Source organism: Phasianus colchicus, chromosome 2, assembly GCF_987193195.1.
Source record: "Phasianus colchicus chromosome 2, bPhaCol1.hap1.1, whole genome shotgun sequence".
Taxonomy (NCBI): domain Eukaryota; kingdom Metazoa; phylum Chordata; class Aves; order Galliformes; family Phasianidae; genus Phasianus; species Phasianus colchicus.
Window position 1 is genome coordinate 81686864 of NC_143437.1, and position 19133 is coordinate 81705996.

Below are 19133 nucleotides of genomic sequence, written 5' to 3' on the forward strand. Positions count from 1 at the left end.
CATGTTCCATACATCTTAATTAAGTAAACACTTCCAAATTATTTTGTAATTCCTTTAAACTCTTATTCTCATTGCTTTTAACAGAAAAATTGGTCTCCATTGGAGGCAACTAAAGAATGAAAATCCTTCAAGTCCATAATTAAAAAAAATGAAAACACAGCCAGCTCACCTGTCCATTCGCCTTAGAAATTTGCTAGCCCAGCAGGCAATTGTATCAGAGTGAATATGTCACAGAGATGCAATACTACCCAATCTCTGGTAGCAAGATGGTGAAGATACAGTGGCAGAATGTTTGCAAAACACTTTACGGACTTTAGAAGAACAAGAAAAAGTGTGCTTCTGACAGCAGATGACCTTTCTGAACCCCCCACCTGTTAACAAGGTTAGAAAGCAAAAGGGAGTGAGGGATCTTTTCACCTTCTAAGGTATTCCTCTGCACATACTAGGAGATTTGGGACAGATGGGAATATTTCTGTTTACGAGCAATTGATCTTCTCTTTTTCTTCACAGGTGATGCCTCTATCATTGCTTCCACCCACCCAGAAGTGCATGATTAAGCCTCTATTTGTGGTAAAAATTCTGCAGTAAAACTTCTACCTCATTAGGTTGCAGTTTCTATTTCAAAACAAAGAAAGAATAGCAAATCAAAATGCTGTATTAACAATGTCAACCTAAGTCACTAATTGGCCTGGAAACTATGAGAAAATTATGCAAGTTGAATTTAAAAAAAAATTGCACAAAACGTAAATGGAGCTGTTTTATGCTTACAGGTCTTCAGTGTGGGTTCCTTCTTTTTTCTTCACTTAAAAGAAAAACTGGTTTGTCATCAGAAATACTGCCTGCAGATTACAAGCATTTTTCTATAAACTGTAAAATCTATCCAGTTTGTAGACACAACAAACAAATCCTTATTTCCTTATTTCAATGAACAAAGAGTATTACAAAATCTTAAACATAACTGGAAAGATAGGTACATAACTGAAAGGTACTTTTATTTGCAGATTTACTTAAGAATGAAATGTAATCCTATCACTGACAGCCTTGTAAGGCTTAAATTCAGAAAAAAATATTTTCCAACAGCAGTGGCCAATAAAGGTGTACAAAAAAAATTTAGTTACTGGTCCTTTTGAATCTAAAATGCAAGCAAATCTGCCCCATAAATGCAAAGAGGTTCACACATGCATGCACAGGCTCACACACACAAACCAGCACTCCTCTTTTTTCATTGAATAGAAAATTAACTCTTAGAAATAAATGCTACCTAGTAGCAGTTTCACATACACTTCTACATTTGTATAAGATTAAACCCACGCAGTATGCTAAAAACAAGAATTATGTACAAAAAATAAAATAAAATGGATTTCAGCTTTTACTGACCATTTCTTCAAATGCAAAATCAAGATGGAAGTTGATTTTACTAGGTTTGGTGACCATAGTAAAAGGGAAATTTGGATATACATGTTCCCCAGAAATTTGGAAACTCAGATTTTCAATAAATACCAATCTTTTGTTTGTTTGTTTGTTTTCTTCTAATCCGTTAGTTTGAGTTATCACACAACCATTTTTAAAGATCTAGTTTATACTGTATCACCAAAACAGATTTATTTATTTATTTTTACTGTGGCAGAAACATGAATTTAGTTAGGTGCAATATACTTAATTACTCATTTTTAGATTCTTCCTCTACTCCTGTACACCTTAACAAGGAAGGAAAGTGTGTCCCAGATTTATGCATAAGTATTTAGTCTCCAATAATGGATTTTCTTTGGAAAACCTATTAAGTCTCCTGTGTATATTCTTACAAAAATACATATTGATTATTCTCACTGATTTCTGGCATAATTAAACCAAAAAAAACCACTGACTAATAAAACACACCACATTTTATTTGATCGTGTTATACCAGAGATAATACTGTTTGCCTAAGCCACTGTAAGGCAAAGTGAATTTCATTCTCAACTCAGTTTTACAATCCAGAATAACACATAGTTGTGGTTCACAATTTGGTGTTTGCATTTCATTGTAATGTCAGGTGCCCCCACTCCTTACAAGCTTTCTATTTACATCAACCAGCATTTGAAGAGCTATCGCAACTACATGTGGAGAATGGGAACATCTGAGCTTTAATTAAATGACATTAAAAAGTGTTCAGAAGTCATTGTTTAGTTTTTAAGTTAATTAGTAACCCCATTAAGAAGTTCAAGCAAGGTAAATCATCCCTAATTTAGCTGCTCCCTTAATCATACAACCCTGGTTCCTGACTGGAGCTGGTCTACTGGATAAGATGGTGCAAAGATATGCTCTAGTAATCTCTGTTTCAAAGAAATTTAGGAGCTAGAGAGGAATGCCAGATCAAATTACAGAAATACCCTGTAGGATAGTTAAAATATTTTGTTGTTCAGTAAGGGGAGTGAAATGACAATCTAAATCCTTTCTTAATACCGCATCTCCTTTTATAATCTAACAGGATGCATTTTTTTCTGATACATCTAAAATAACAGCTTACTTTGTACAGCTATCTGTATTCAAGGCTCAGATTCAAGTGCTAATAATCTGACAGCATTTTTGAGCAACACAGTATTAAAATTCTGGGCTTCAAATATGCCTGCTAGAGCTATCATTTAGTTCAACGGCATGATTATATGCTTTATGGCTTGTAACTCCTAAATGAGTACTGCAGAAAAATATTGAAATCTTTTCAGTGAAGCTGACTAAGCTTTACATTTTGTAGCACTTATACTGCTCATCTGTCCATAAAAGAAAAAAAAAAAAAAAAGGAAAAACAGAGATACTACTTACCTTAGTCTAGATTATCCTGACTATGTAACAGAAGAGGTGAGATGCTGTATACTTAAATCTAAATTCAATGCTAGGCTGAAGCTTTTCTTTTTTTTTTTTTCCCCTTCACTTTCTTTTAGTAAGAAAGAACCCTTAGGGTCAGCTCCTGCTCACACTGAAGACAAGAGCAAAAGTCTTCATCAGAGTTCAATAGGAGAAGGAAAGGGACTTTAAAACATGCTTGTTTGGTTGGGTTTTTTTCTCCATTTTTTATCTTTCTGAATGAACTATTTTTGCCTTCAGGCAATGCAGAAATTACACTTTTAAGATCTCTGAAGTAGCACTGAAGAGTTGGAAGTCTTATGTTCCTAAGGAAGCATCATTCTCTAGCCTAATTTAGCTGAATTCACTGACCCTATTTTGCCGGTGTTGTTTTTAAAGAGAAATTATTGCATTTACTCGTGACTAACAAATCAAAGACAGCTTTTAAAATCACATTTTTTGGCACTAAAGGTACAACCTGCTATACAACTTACATAATTGATATTCACTTGCTTAGATTTCAATTCCCAATTTCAACTTGCAATCAATGCTTCCACTAAGAAAAAAATTCTATACATAAAAGGTTAGCCCTAGTCAAATGATTATGCACTACTTATACCCACAGATGACTCTTTGCATTTATTTGCCTACCTGTAAACAAGGCTTCTAAGAGATGAAAACACTTTTTGTTGATCAGGACAGAAAGTTGTTATAGTGCATAGCTAAAAGGCATTTGCATCTGGTTTCTTGTAGTTGCCTAATGATCAAAGAACATTAACATATCAGAAATTTTTTTCACAGTTGGAAAATTGTCTCTCCTAAGTGGACTATATCCAAATACACGGAACATAAATGCCACAGATGAAAGAATGGTAAACCACATCTGGTGAGAGTCCTGCTTCCAAATAGCATGCGTCTTACTCACCTGTTTGGCTAAGTTGAGATGTGCTTCTGCTCCTTCGAGACACTATGGCAACCACTTTGGCACTAAGACTGGAACGCCTTTTCTTCCCACCTGTTCCAACCATGCCGACAGCCGTGTCCGACTGACTCCCATCATTGTGCTCCAGTTTATACATCTCTCCGCTCACACTTGTGCTCTTAGTGATTCTCCCTGAAGTCCCCATCCGTCTGCCTTGCATTTTAGGAGTAAATGTACTACATTTACAAAGTAAAAACAAACATGTTAATTTGTTTGTGCAGCAGTGCTTTCAGAAGTCTTTTTTTTTAAATTAAAAAATTAATTGTAAGTTTAGATAATTTTTCTTTTTTTTTTTGATTCACAAATATAAGATTAATTTGGGTACTCCTCAGGATATATGTTTCCAGTATTGCAATTTGAACTTCAAGAGAAAAAAAAAAAAAAAAAAAAAGGAAACAAATGCTTTCCCAGTACCTTATCAGAGTGACACAGGAAACACTGAAAAGTCATGTGTAACCTTCCTGCATATATCCCCAGAATACAGAGAGCAACAATTTTAGTGCCAAAGAGAATGAATGGGCCAAAAGTATATATGTTGGTTAATACGCATATCTTATAGGCACAAAAGGCTTAAGACTTTGTGAAGATAAAATCTCATGTAATTTCATGCTTTAAGAAGAGATAATACAACATGCAGGATTTTGTATGTTTACACTCTCTCACTTTTTAATTGTAAGCACAAAAATTGCAGTATGAAGGCAAAGTAAATGTGAGCTAAAGAACTAATAACCCAACAGAACTTCTATTGACTGACAGAAGAATTCCTGATTCAGTTTTGTTTCCTTTTCTTTAAGTATCATATTACGTTTGAGCATTTCTATGATTTTTTTTTTTCCTGGTCCTGCACAAGAAGCTGGATAAAGTATTTTGAAGCACACTCAGGTGAACAGTCTAAAATATGCACATACTAATGGACATACTAATGCACAGTCCTAACACTATGCTATGGCCAGGTGATGCCCTAGCTCTCATGACAGTACTACATTAGCTATCACTCTGCAGGGACATGGAAGTGGGAGCTGCAGCCTGACTTCATTCAGTCGTAGTTGTTAAATCAGTCCAGTATGTGGAATATTCCTTGAACTTGTATTGCTGATTAGTAGACCTACTGCAACATACTGGCTATAGGGTCTGCTTTCGTAATTCTGTATTTTGAATTCAAATGTTGAATTTCCTTCTTTTGTTTTGCTGTCCCGCCCAGTGGGTTATCTTTCCAACAGAAGTAATGGCCCTGACCCTCCATCACCTTAAAAAACAAAGGAATAGAAGGGTTCATTATCTCAGAACATGTTCCAGACAAGCAGAAAGTCTTGCCAGAAATGAAGGCTTCTGCATGAAAGGAGCTGACATCCTGTGATTTGGTAGATCTGGACCCTGCTAAAGCATCAATCAGTCCCTTCTGAAGACTTGGGATCTGCCCTGGTTGATTTCTGATTTAGAAAAACAACTAGAGCCTTTGCATAGAACAATGTGCTATGTTGCTCTGCAGTACTCAACACATTTTAGTGGACCACATAAGGCACACAGAGTTTAACATACATTCTCTCTTCTTCTCTCCCATTCCATTGCAACTTTAATGAATGACTTTTAGTTTTGTATAGCAAAAATGGAAGAATACGTATTTAGAAATTGTTACATAAAATTCTCTTTTATTATACTGCAGATATCCCCCCGCTCCTCCTCCCCATACACATATCTGTTCTCTGTAGGCAGAATTGTAACTGTGCTGTTCAGTCTTTCAGAAAAAAAAACACCACAAAAATACTATCTTCCACAAATATGCAAGTATCAAGGGAAAGGATCTATACCATGTCTTTTCACTTTAATGTAAAATCAAGTAAAAAACACACTAAAATATTTTAATTTTTCAAAATAAAAAATAGATTTATTCCTGAAAGCTGGTTAAGAGTTACAGGACTCACATGATGATACGCAAATGACAGTAACATCATCAAAGTCTTTAATATCTTGACTGCAAAATTTTCTCACGAGTCCTGCTTAATCAGTAGTTCAAACCACTCACACAATTCTTTTGCAAAGTACTAAACTTCTTGCTTTAAAGAGAGATTTTCTAAAATACTTTAGAAATTACCCACAATTTTCAACATAGTCCAAATAGTAGAATTACTTAGACTTACATTAGACTTAAATCCTACTGGCCAGACTAACCACTTGAAAACAAGCACACTGCAAATACACTAGATTTGGACCCATAAGAGTTCTTAGAAGTGCTTCAATCAGAAGCATTTCTGATACTGTTTGAAAACAGCATTCTAGGGGCACAGTACATTGTAAAATCTAGAGACTTAAATACTGTTATCTTCCATTACTAGATGGTACTAAAAATATAAGAATTGGTGAGACACGGATCAAACACTTAACTACTGCCCTACAAGCTCCTCATGATGTAACTTAGTTTCCTGAAGAGGTACATCTCTCATGAATCTTTTGTCTATTTCATTTGAATATATAACTATCTATTGTCATCAAACATTTGTGAAATTTACAGTATAAATAAAAGAGTCCACAGCCTTTTGGCTTGCCTGGGCCATGTTGAGTGAAAAGGAATTGTCTTGGGCCAAATATAAAATATATAGTTAATGTATATAAGTAACAAAACATTTAAAAAAATATATTTTTCATTAAAACATAAAAAAGAGGGCAACAAAAACATTAAAAGTTTTGGGTTAGACATGTCTGTTCTACATCACACATCTGAAAAACATTAACACTGTTGATTGTTTTCTCAGCTCTAGAACAGACAGCTCTCAATCTAGTTGGTTACACTTCACTAAAATAACACTCCATCAAATGCACACTCAAGAAACATGAATTAAATGACCTTCCTGGAGCCACCACAAGAAGAACTTTTTTACAGTTCCAAAGCTATAGAGTATCTTTAATCTCAAGCAGTGTAAATTCATAAGCAATGAATATCTGCCAATCACATTTGTTTCCATAGAAGCACATATTCCCAAAGTACACATCCTATCAGTCAAGATAGTAATAAACAATTTGTTTCTACAGAGTCAGGAATAATAGTAATCAGGCTTAGTCTTTTTGTTGTGGTCTTGTTAATTTTCTTATCACAACAACACACTAATCCCATTTTCTTCAAAACCTCCTATAACCCTTTCTCTCACAAAGTATTTCCAGGTCCCTACCAGCCATGGCTTTCTTTCCTTCATTTTTCTTTAACACTGTCTGGAGAGACTAGCAACAGGCATTGAATTATGTGAAGGATGCATGGCTAATCAGTAGATAACTGTACTTGGTCTGTCTTTCACTGCGTGCTAACTGTGTTTCTTTTCCCTCTCAAGTTGGTTTCTGAAAAAATCCTAGAAACCTGAGATCCTGGTGATGTCTAGCTCTCCTCAAACTGGACAGTAAGTGGAAAGTTATCAAGCAAGATGGGTTTATTACAGAAAGAAACCCAGAAAGTCCCAAACAGATACCATGACAACATGAAACTTTTTCTGTCATGAAGTCAAGCTATTAGAGACCAATTTTCTTGAGGAACATAAATACCCTTTTCTTGAATTTATATTAAATAACGAGGCCCCTAATACAGTACAGATGCTTACTGAATACAGTGCTGTCTCTTAAAGTTGTAAAGTACACTAAATTGTGATGTTTTTGTTGTTGTTCACAGAATGCAATAAACTCATGCTTACACATTATCTAAGCTAGCAGCTTAGACCATACGTTGACTAGGCATGGATAATTCCTTTCCACATTGGATTTTAATGACTACTTCTGTGATGCTGATGATATCTTCTATTCAAAGCTGAATGTAGCATTTTTTTCCCATTTTGGGCCATGGAGTCTTTTGTCACTGATTTAACTTGGCAATATTTCAGTAGGAGAGAGGGAAGAAATTGAAAATACTTCCGTTGGGAGCATCTGTTGACATTTAACACTATCCATGTATATTGAAATACTGTTTTATAGAATGTATAATTTACAATAAAAATGAATGAATTACAGAACCTCCCCCACAAAGAAATAATTGTTTATCATACTATTTACTTTGCTGTGCTAATTTCAAGTATTTATGGATATAGTAAACACTAATCCCATCATATTATCATGCCATTTGCACATTTCAAAAATATTTAATAATCAAACTGCAATGCTCTAATCTCACATTAGTTACTGATAAGAGTTTAGGGGACAGTGATGTCCATCAACTGAGAAATAGAAGTTGGTAGTATAATTTAAAGAAAATCCAATTTTTGATCTAATAGTTTTCTAACTCAAGGGCTAAGAATACTTTCTGACTAACAGATAAATCACTTTTTCAAAGATGTATACATTTCAATTTTCATTGTTCGGGACAGATAGAGGAACTAAAGGATTTACCTTAAGAAGAGTGAAGTGTTTGGAATTCAGATACTTGTGTTTGTTTTTACCATAAAATACCAATTTTCACTTTCCTAAGAAATATTTGCTGGTGTACTTCTAGGGAAAATAAATAAAAAATAAAAAAGAAGTCTCTAGTTTACTAGAAACAGATTTAACTGGATAGGACCAGAATCCCAAATTGTTCAGTATTCTAGTCATTGTAACTGAGCAAACAGTGAAAATGATTAACCCTCCTTCCCATTCACCTAATCCCTGGGCTAATTTATTACTTGACATTAATTGGAATGCTATCAAAAGAACAGGCATTTAATATTCAGCCTTCTTATACTGTCTAATTGAATACCTTTAGAAAACAATATTTTTCCATTCCATTACTGGCTATTACTTGGAGGCATAGCTCCTAGCTCATCTTTAATCACATCCGTTACTTTAATCACTATGCTCAGGGTCCAATTTATAAAGCATAGAGAAGCAGAAGACCCGCAAGAATTTACAGATAATCTTTTGCACTTAACCCTTCCAATAAAATACCTATTTTTTTCTTTTTCTTCACTTGTCTTTCTGGGAATATTGACAGATTCATTCAAATGCAGATGTCTTGTGCAGGCTAAAATTGGTAAATTATTAAGTTATATTGTCAATTTAAATCTAGTTACAACATAACAGATAAGTAAATGAATATAAATCTCTATAGGAGGGTAACTAAGAGTACAATATTAATCTTTCACCCACATTTTTATTTTACCAGTTTTAGCAATTATTTAAATAAAGTAAGCAAAATAATTATCCTATTTCTAATCACTGGCATGGCAACATCATTTATGTTACACTGTTACACTAGTTATCGAGGTTGCGTCTGTGCATCTATTTTACATTTGGAACTCTTTCAAAAGTACTAGAATAACATGTATTCATAATTTAACTTCAGGATAGTCCAAATATATTTTGTTCTCCTACAGCTCTCTCTCTCTCTCTTTTTTTTTTACATAGCATAAAATTCAGTTTTCTCTCTCTTGCTGTTGGTTATTACTTCAGTGCCATGCATGATATGTTAAGATGAATGAAACAACTAAATAGTAGCTGTATTTCAATGGAAGTATTTTAAGTTTGTTCCAAAGTTCTTATTGGTATTCCTTTTGAGTCGTTTGCTTATGTTTCGTTCTACAGATATGGAAATTATTTCTATACAGGGGACACGATAGGAGAATTATATTTCTTTCCTGCCATAATAGGTAATTTTAACAAAATCAGCAAAATATGGTTTAATTTGCAAACAAACACAGGTATTGAACATGAAAAAGAAAGAGTCGCATTACTACCATTTTTTAACTGAAGCATCACAGTGAAGCGACCCTCGCCCCGCCCTCAGTGGAGGAGCGCGGCCGTACCCCGGGTGCCCGGAGCTGTCCTTCAGCACCACGCGCGGGGTCCGCCGGGTCGCCCGCGCAGGTTGGGCTCTACAAAGCACAAAATGCTCATGTTTTTCTGCCACAACACTCTCAGTTGAGACAGATCGCCTTTCAAGTGCTACCTGTCCTACACAGGGTGAAAAACGTCAGCGATCACAGCTGTTAAAGGCAGCAGTATTTTCAGTTTGCTTGCTGCTGATATCTGAAAGTTGTACTTCGCTCATGTCTGTTAGGATGAAGAATGAATCTCTAAGATAAATAACTCATTCAAAGAGTAGTTTGAATTACAAGCTGACAGAAGATTTAACTGTTAAGTAAGTTCTATAAAATGAACATAGTGAAAGGACATTTGCTTATATTAAGCTACAGCACATAAATATATAAAACTTAAAGCCAGTTGCATGTATTGTATCACTACATATCTTTCTACATACAGATATCTAATGCAGGAAAATAGACAGCAAAAATTATTTTGATTGAGAAAATTATTAAAGAGACACACTCAGTATTAGCCAGCAACAACATAAAGTATCTGCCAATGGTACATATCACATGAAAAACAAAAATATTGAGAAACAGGAAGTGAGAGCAAACTTTGCCCGTAAACTCACCTACATAAAAAACTGAAGTGCATCCTTCCAGGGAAAAAAACTTAAGTGGTTAGCCATTGCTAAAATTACAGTATTTTCTTCATTATCTTAGGCTCATTGATGGCTTACAAAATAAAAATACTTCTTAGGTGTTTATTTTCTTGAGAACTCATTTTTTTACCTCATCCATTTTTCCAATAATGCAACCCATGAATAAATAAATAATCCTCTGTATTTCCTGCAGTACTGATGATATCGAAATGTAAGTGTCTCCCACACAATTGCAGTAACTTGAATCTTTAGATTGAATCCCTGGCCTTCACAACTACAAGGCTAGTGAATTTCTTTTCTATTCTACTGAATGCAGAATCATGTACGAATTCATAGCCCCTGAAGCATCCTTCTGCAATGAGGTAACTCATGAATACTAATAACCTCCTAAACATGTAATAGTTGTGGACCAAATGGAAGATGAGCAATCCTTTAATAATGAGGAACATTACATTTCTAAAAATAATCTACATCTTGTTATTAGTATTACATGATATATAATTAATAAATCCAAACTCAAAATTACCTATCCACAAATTGCTCTGTCAGTCTTAGAATATATTGTCATATTTACCTATGATAAATGATGTTACTGTAAGATTAATTACTATGCAATTTATGGTATTCCATAAATCATATGTGGTGCTTTACAAACCAAGGGACAAACACATATCCCTATTCAAATTCTCTCAAGAAACTTGAGACATTTTTACAAAGTTAGTTGATTCAATGAAATAATCATTTTCTACAGTCTGTACCAACTGCAACTACATATTAATCGAACTTGCATATTGATCGTATATTATATCCATAAAATATGTATTAGAGTCACAAATAACTTTGTTCTGCTGTAAAATCTCTACATTAGGGTCCTAATGGTGTATTAACAATAGCTGAAATTGTCACTTGTAAATTATATCTGTTCTTGACAATATTCCTGCTTCTCAGCATCATAAATATTTCCTCTGAAATTATGAGGTCTCAGCTCCATTGTGCTCAGTGTGTAACTCACACTGTGGTAAGGGTAAGGAAAACTTCATTACGGAAGTCTTTGGGAGCTTAACAGATTCACACCCTACTTTGGTATATCAGGAAATTTCCATGTTGGAATATAATATCTGAATCTGCATTGTGGAAATGCTCAAGTAACACACTGACCAGTGAACTGCAAGTTTCACAGCTCTGAAGGATTTGTATTTTTTAAACTTGTAATACCAGCATTTCTCCATGGAATGGAAGAATAATAGTTACAAAAGTAACTCTGAATACCAGAGGATCTGAATGGGTTCGCTAAGAACATTTCAGCAACTAAATTATATTCTCTGAAACAAGCACAGAAGTTGTCTCTGCATGCAGGAATCTGTGTGTCTGTCTGTGTGAAGAGCCATGGCATTATCAGCCTGAAGCCAGCAAATACTACAAATCATAAAATGAAACCAATACAAAAGAAGTCAGCATTTGCTCAGGGTTAAGGATGGCTATTACTGCTGTTGTGGATAGGCTAATGGAATCAAAGGGCAAACAGCTCAGCTGTCTCAAACTTGACTGCTAACAGAAATGTATATACTAAATTCAAGGGTACCAAATACAGGAAGCACATAAATGTTAAATTTGTATCAAGAAATTAGGTAATGTGATAATAAAAAAGGTAGGGATTTTTTATGCTCACCACTAAAAAAACTTCCTTCAGTGGCAAGAAGACTGAATTCATCAGTTTTTCTTTCTTTGTATGACATTCAGCATGTTATTCTCCCTGTTACAACACACTGTACTTTGTAACTCCCACTAAAGTTCCTGAAGTACCTGTGACCTTTCTGAGTAAAAAGGCTGAATCCCAGATATAAATCACTTACTAGTCTTTTACTGAAGTAGATAGCAACAGGGAATAGACACAAAATAGAGAATCATAGTATCATAGACTCCTTGAACCTAGAATGGAGGGGGAAATCTAAAAAGCTAAATGCAACAGTAGAACGACAAGAATAACAAAATACAGTAAAGCTATATAAAAGAAAATAAAGCAGGTGAGAGCTACTTTGAAGTCTGAACCCTAGCAAAAACTATTTTTCCAGATTTCTTCATTCTACGAATAACATGAACTGCCCGTTAAAAATGTTTCAGGACAATGTTCCTACAATACCAGCTTATATTTTATCTTAATCAACTGCAATAATGAAATGAAAAAGTAATTAAAACTATTTTTCACACTTTTTTCAAATCATTAAACTGCTAGTAAGATGACAGTTTCTTTGAAAGGCGAAGTACAGGAAGACAATAAAAATGCACAAGCGGTGCTTCATATTAGATATTTCTTGTACAGATGTTCTGAAGGGATTGAAAACTCCATCTCCCTCCCTCTCTGACAGAGGCAAAAAGCAGTTTATAATAACAGATTTAAAAAAAAAAAAATGTATTTAGATAATACATACTCAGGACATTAATTACTCTGGCTTCACCTTGGTCTTATACAGAAACGTCCTCAGAACCAGACATTTCCATCTGCAATATGCTGTTTTGGGGTAAAAAGGATACATAATTATATTTTTAAGCAGCTTAGCTTAACTGTTTTAATATGTCATGCCTCCACATTAACCATTTGGAGGATACTGTTCTCTATCTTCCCAATAAAAGCAAGAGTTGAGACAAGAGTTAAACCAGTATGTCTGCCCCAGAAGGGATCATTTAAGAATCAAAAATAATTAACTACAATAAAACTCAAATTTTTTGTTCCTCTTTAATGACACTGAGAAGTGCAATAATTAATACAGCAGTAAAAAAAAAAGGTTTTTAAAAGGATTGACAACATGCACAGTCAACATTTATCCCTGGGATAGGCACATATCATGTGCTGATGAAGGAAATTTCTGCAGAGAGGGATGTAAGAGTAATTCAATGAATATGCCTACACACATGAAAAGAAACAAACGAACCAAAAAACAACAATAGATAAACACAGCCAGGCTCAGTCACATCATTTCCTATCTTTCAGCATTTAGCTTTGCATTATTCATATTTGTTTTGTATGCTGCGTGAATGTTTTCTTTGGTAATCATACTTTATATTAAACAAATTTGATTTTACTGATTTATGTCATGAAGAACATTCATAGCTAAGCAATAAAATTGACAATATTTTATTTATATATGCAAGCTAGAATTCTGCTATTTTTCAGTTATTTTCTTTTTTTATTAAAATATTTTTATTAAAACATGCCCATCAATTCAGAAATATATCTTATTTTAATATATTACAAACTGAAGAATGAAGAGCCATAAACTCAAGAAATAAGAACGACAGTTCTTCAAATCAATTTTGATGGCTATTCTTCCACTTCAGGTTATTATCAGTTTGTGCACTGAATTGCTTAGCCAGACAAACTTTGTTAAAAATGCAGGGTTTTTGGACTTATGACATGAGGAATTTTTAATTCCAAAGTTGCATTTTGCACTTCATTGAAACTGTGTTCATCTTTCAACACAACTTTGCTTGGATTCTTCCATCTTACAACTGTATTTTTCAATTTTAAATAGTTGCACTTTGTTAAAGTAGCAGTTATATCACTGCTACTCAACAGTTATGTTGAAGACTGCCAAGTTTTCCATTAGCTTGAAGTTTCATTCTGTGTAAAAACTTAGAGCAGATCAGTTGTTTAAAGGGTCTACTTATATTGACAAGTATCAGTCACCCCCTACCCCCCAGGGGAAGCTGAATAAAAATACTCAAATAATTGTTTCTTAGGCACAGAAAACAGTCAGATCCTAGCTTTAAATAAAAACATAACTGATGTACCTTTTAAACACAGTTACAACGTTACCCTCATGTTAATATTTTCCAGAGCAAAATGTTCTAAAAAATTGTAAAAAATGTATTAATGCTTGTAAAATGCATCATTATCTTGAGTACAGGAGTTTCAAGTGCTGTTTATCACAGCAGCATCTGAAAGTTAAATTATTGTTTTGACTTACAAACTTCCAATTCAGGAAAAAAAAAAAAAAAAAAAAAAAGTGAACTTAATTAATTCACATATTATTCTGAGCTTCTACCTTTGTTTCCTGTGTTCATTTTACAATTTTTACAGCTTCTGTCAGTCTATCCACTAACTCATGGTGGAGAATTTTAATCAGAATTGATACACCATGAATTGTACACCAAGGTTTTACAAGTTTTCTGAGTTCTGACAACTAGAAAGAGATGTCTTAAATAAGGTCCCCTGCTGAAGAAAGCTGCTTTATGATCTCAGTACTTATGCATTCTCTTTGGTCTGCCAGCTGGACACTCTAGGTAAGGGAAAATCATGGAGGCACAGTGGATGAGGCAGATGGCTACGGTGTGGGTATTAGGATGTGATGCTCCATTAACAAAGTAGTTTCAAAACTTCTTGCATGCAGTCTTTTCACTATGAGGACTATTAAGGTGGAATTAAGTTAATTTATTTTTTATCAACTCTCCATGTTGACACTTACATGTCTTTCATGAGCACAGCACTAACAGACATTTATCAGGGACACATATATATGCATGACAGTATGTAACATACAGTAAAAACGAGCACACTAAATGTGGAAAGCCTGAATCAAAAAATTTACTGAATTTAGTACCCAGTTTATGGCATTCATTTTCCTTCATTTTTTTTCTAGCAGTAGAAGTTTCAATAGCCACTATGGAGTGGATATGTTTTGTTGCTGATTTTAAAGCATCCCGTGCTTTGAAACATACTGATTCTTATGATTCTGTCCTACATGACATCCTCTGCATCACTAATATTAAGAGGATCTTTGGATTGAACAAATGCTAACACCAGCCACATAGTAAAAATGTTAATTTAAACAACTTATTTTTAAATAAAGACTTTGTAATGGAAAATTCCAAGATGAAAGGAATCTCCTGGAAACAGAGCAGGCTATGAATCTAATATGGGCTTCCATTGTTTATTTTTAACAGTAAGACCCTTGGAAAGTCTTCAGTCTGCCAGCAGCACTGGCTACATTACAGACGCTTTGGGATGCCACAGCAGCTGTGGGAGAGAGGAAGTTTTCCATAGTAATATCAACTAATTAATCTCACTCAGTATTTAAACTAGAAACCACTGAAGTAACTGCACAATAAACGTTGCTTATTGCATTATTTAAAAAGTGAGCCTCTATTTGGTGACCCTGAATGTCTTGTTTATGGTAGAAACCTTGACTACAGAGAAACAGTCATACACAGGCAAATTACTGGGAATATAACTGGAGTCATAAATATAGCAGTTGTCTTACGATATTTATAACAGTCTTTTTTATACCAGACTGGAATTCAATTATTGTTTTAGTCACAGAATTACAGAATCACAGGGGTTGGAAGGGACCTCCAGAGATCACCGAGTCCAACCCCCCTGCCAAAGCAGGTTCCCTACACCAGGTCACACAGGTAGGCGTCCAGGCGGGTCTTGAATATCTCCAGAGAAGGAGACTCCACAACCTCCCTGGGCAGCCTGTTCCAGTGCTCCGTCACCTCACCGTAAAGAAGTTCTTGCACACATTGGTGCGGAACTTCCTGAGCTGCAGTTTCTGGCCATTTCCCCTTGTCCTGTCTCCACACACTGTAGAGAAGAGTCTGGCCTCGCCACTCTGCCCCCCACACCGTAGATATTTATAGACCTGGATCAGGTCCCCTCTGAGTCTTCTTTTCTCAGGGCTGAACAGACCCAGTTCACTCAGCCTTTCTTCATAGGGGAGAGGCTCCAGGCCCTTCACCATCTTCATAGTCATGCTTTAGAAAAGCTAAAATTGCCAAATAAATTAGTTCTAATACGAATGATAAACCAATCTAATTCTTGAAGCTAATGGGAATGGAAATGCTTGACAACCAATGCAAGTGCTCAACACTACACAAAACTCCTGCAAGTCAGAATAAAACATATGAAGAAGGGTTTAATATCATGACTCAGCAAAACACCTGCCATGTGCTTGAACTGCCCTCCTTCCAGCAACTCACATGTCACAGTACAGGCTATGCATTTTCTTCCTCATTTATTTTCTTATCTCCCACCAAACAGCTAATCCTGCTGATAACATGACACTTTTCAAACGCTCAATTCTCTGAAAATTCCAACCCTCAAAATACCCATCTTAGTTCAAACATCAACCTGACATCTCTGGGTCACACACAGAACACATTCCTGGATTTCTATGAAAGTTACTTGAGTAGTAGAGATTAATCAAATTACTGTGAAGTCTCTCTCATATTATAAGCATTATCTTATTTTGAAGGCATGGCAAAAATGATGAAAAGACACACTTAAAGTTTCCAAAGAAGAACAAAGATCAGCAATAGATTCTTCTCGAAGGTGAAGCACTTTAAGATAATTTTCTCTTCCATTTAGACAAATCACTACTCCCCCTTTCCTACCCCCCCGCTCAGACTAACCGGAAATAATGGGCCATAGAAGTTTCTATAAAGAGAAAGTAATTCAGTAGTTTTTTTTTTCAATAGGCAATGAGGAATTCTATACTTTGTCCTTACTAGCAGAACACAGATTTGAAGAGAGGTCAGCAAAAGAAACAAGTAACTATTTTTCCTGCTCCAGAGAATTCAGTTCCAGTATACTATTAGAGAGGTAAAAAAAATTTGTTCTCTGGAAGCCATCTATCTAACATGAGTACTATAACATAACAGACAATAGTATAATAAAAAATAGTTGCTAAACGTTGAAGCTAGAAAATAGATAATTAGTTCTTACGAAACTAAAGATACTCTACACACTTATAAATTTCTCATGGCTTCAGTTACAGCTTACCAAACCAAACTCAAAACCTAAAAGTTAATCTAGTAGCATAACACTTTGAAGTTGATTCAGCACTTTAATAACTACAAGTATGATTTCTTTATTCAAATTAGAAGGGTCACTTATTTCTTATCACTGATCTGTTACTTGTACAATAAACTGCAAAATAAATGTATTACTTCATTATAAATATACAAGTGACTGTGGAGAATGCAGCACAGTTCTAATATCTTGTATTTCTCTTCTACAAAGGAGGGGTAGCATACTGTATGAAAATTTTATACAAAACAATGGTAACAAGAGGTAGGAAAAAACAGGAACAGCTTATCTTGCCTGGTAAACCCAAACTCTGATCCCTTTCATGCTAAACTACATTGAATATTTCACTGAAAAATTGATACAGCTCAATTCTTTTTAATTAATATAAACATGAGCTTGCCCTGGTACAGGTTTGTAAAAGGAGCATGGAACCAAACATAAGCAAGGTACAAAAGAAATCTGTAACACTCAGCACTTTATCAGAATCTGAGGATAGTGAAAGTTCAGATCATAAGTGTGGCAAAGTGAATAGTCCATCCAAAGATAGTTTGGAATAACCTGTTATTTCTATTTCCTGGGTGATTAGCTTTTATTAATGAATATACACAGTGTTCTTCTGCTGTTGCTTCTGCTGGTTCTTTCTGTAAAATCTATAATAATAATTAATTTTACGTTTCATTTTTTAATTTATGAGTGAAGAATCTTAATACATCCTGTACATTGCAGCAGAAATTCAATATATGGATTTTAATTACTTCTGTAATTAACATTAAATGAATCAGTCTATTTCAACACAGAACATATTCTCATTAGCCGAAATGCATTAAAAGCTTTTGGTGCAGCATGTTTTCCTTGACTGTCATGACATGAAGTTAAACTTAGCTGACTATGTGGAGCTGTACTGCTACAGATCATGTGAATTACTGAGCTGACAAGGATGGATACAGTAAAAACAGAGGATGGGGAAAGAACTAAACTTATTGCACAGGTCAAATCAAATATGTTTATGACAGCAACAGACAGCACTACTGTGAAAGCTGAGAGGAGATCAGAAGAAACTTCATACTTTCTCTACTCTGTTCTCCCTCATCACCCTAAAAGGCTAAACTAGCTCTGATTTACTATGTAGGTGGATGGAAATCCAATGGGGAAAAATCTGTTTCCGATCTAGGAAGTGTACAATGGCTACATTTCACTGCTGGCTGTTCTCAGTGAGATGGTGAATGCCCAGTTATTTTATCTAGCTCTACGCTAAAGACTTCAAGCATTTTTTGCAAGAGAACAGCAGAATAAGCAGTGTGTAGTGAAATTCTGAACAAAAAGAGGCATCTTCGTGTGCAAATGTTACTAAATAAAAAACAGCTGCAAGCTTGAATGCCAGTACAGACATGTTTAAATATTCTATAAATTAACTTACTCTGTCATGAAAATAAATTTTGAGGTCATCAAAGAAATAAGACCTAGAAAAACCTTGTAACAGATGTGGGTGAGAGCAAAAGCAATCAGTAAAGCTAAAGATGGACCCTGATAATGTATTAAGCACATACAAGTCTTTATGATGGCACAGGCTACATTAAATGACACTGAAGGGTAGCTGCAGTCCTGTATTTTCACATGTAAAAGATAACAGATGTAGGAAGAACTGGCTTACAGATAGCACATATAACAAAGTAGGACTGAATTACAACCAAAAACTTCCAGATGTGTCACCTAATAAAGCTAAGGCTTAATGATACAACATTCCTGCAGATCTGTTTAAGTCCAATCTGTTCAGGTATTCGTTAAAGATAAGCCACAGGACTGCTCAGCAGTATGTTTATCAGCTCAGAGTGGTTGATTATTTTTTTATCAGGTAGCCACAATGAGCCAGAGTTTGTGTGTTTTCAGTGTACTCACTTAACACAAAGTATTGCGGTCAACCTTAGAACTTGATATAAAAAAGATATAACATAGGAAGAACTTGTTGGAAGTGAGTTTTGCTGGTTCAGGTCCAACTTAAGTGTCAACAAGGACAAAGCCTTTCCTGCAAAACTCCTAGCCATCGGTTCTCAGTGTGCACTGGGATAATCCCTCTCTAAATGCAGGATTCTGCGTTGCCCTTGTTGAACTTT

The 19133-nt window shown here is 34.9% G+C and overlaps 1 protein-coding gene across 22 annotated transcripts in view; it reads right to left on the reverse strand.

The window, feature by feature from the left end:
- The window catches only part of RIMS1 (regulating synaptic membrane exocytosis 1), a 291302-nt gene that overhangs the window by 35412 nt on the left and 236757 nt on the right, over positions 1-19133 (reverse strand). For 17 of the 22 annotated variants that reach the window (XM_090136176.1, XM_090136155.1, XM_090136167.1 and 14 more), the window contains one exon: positions 3746-3978. The exons of the other annotated variants lie outside the window; for them this stretch is intronic. In XM_090136176.1, coding sequence (XP_089992302.1) covers positions 3746-3978 — 233 coding nt within the window. The remainder of the gene's footprint in view (positions 1-3745; positions 3979-19133) is intronic. 22 annotated transcript variants of the gene reach the window in all.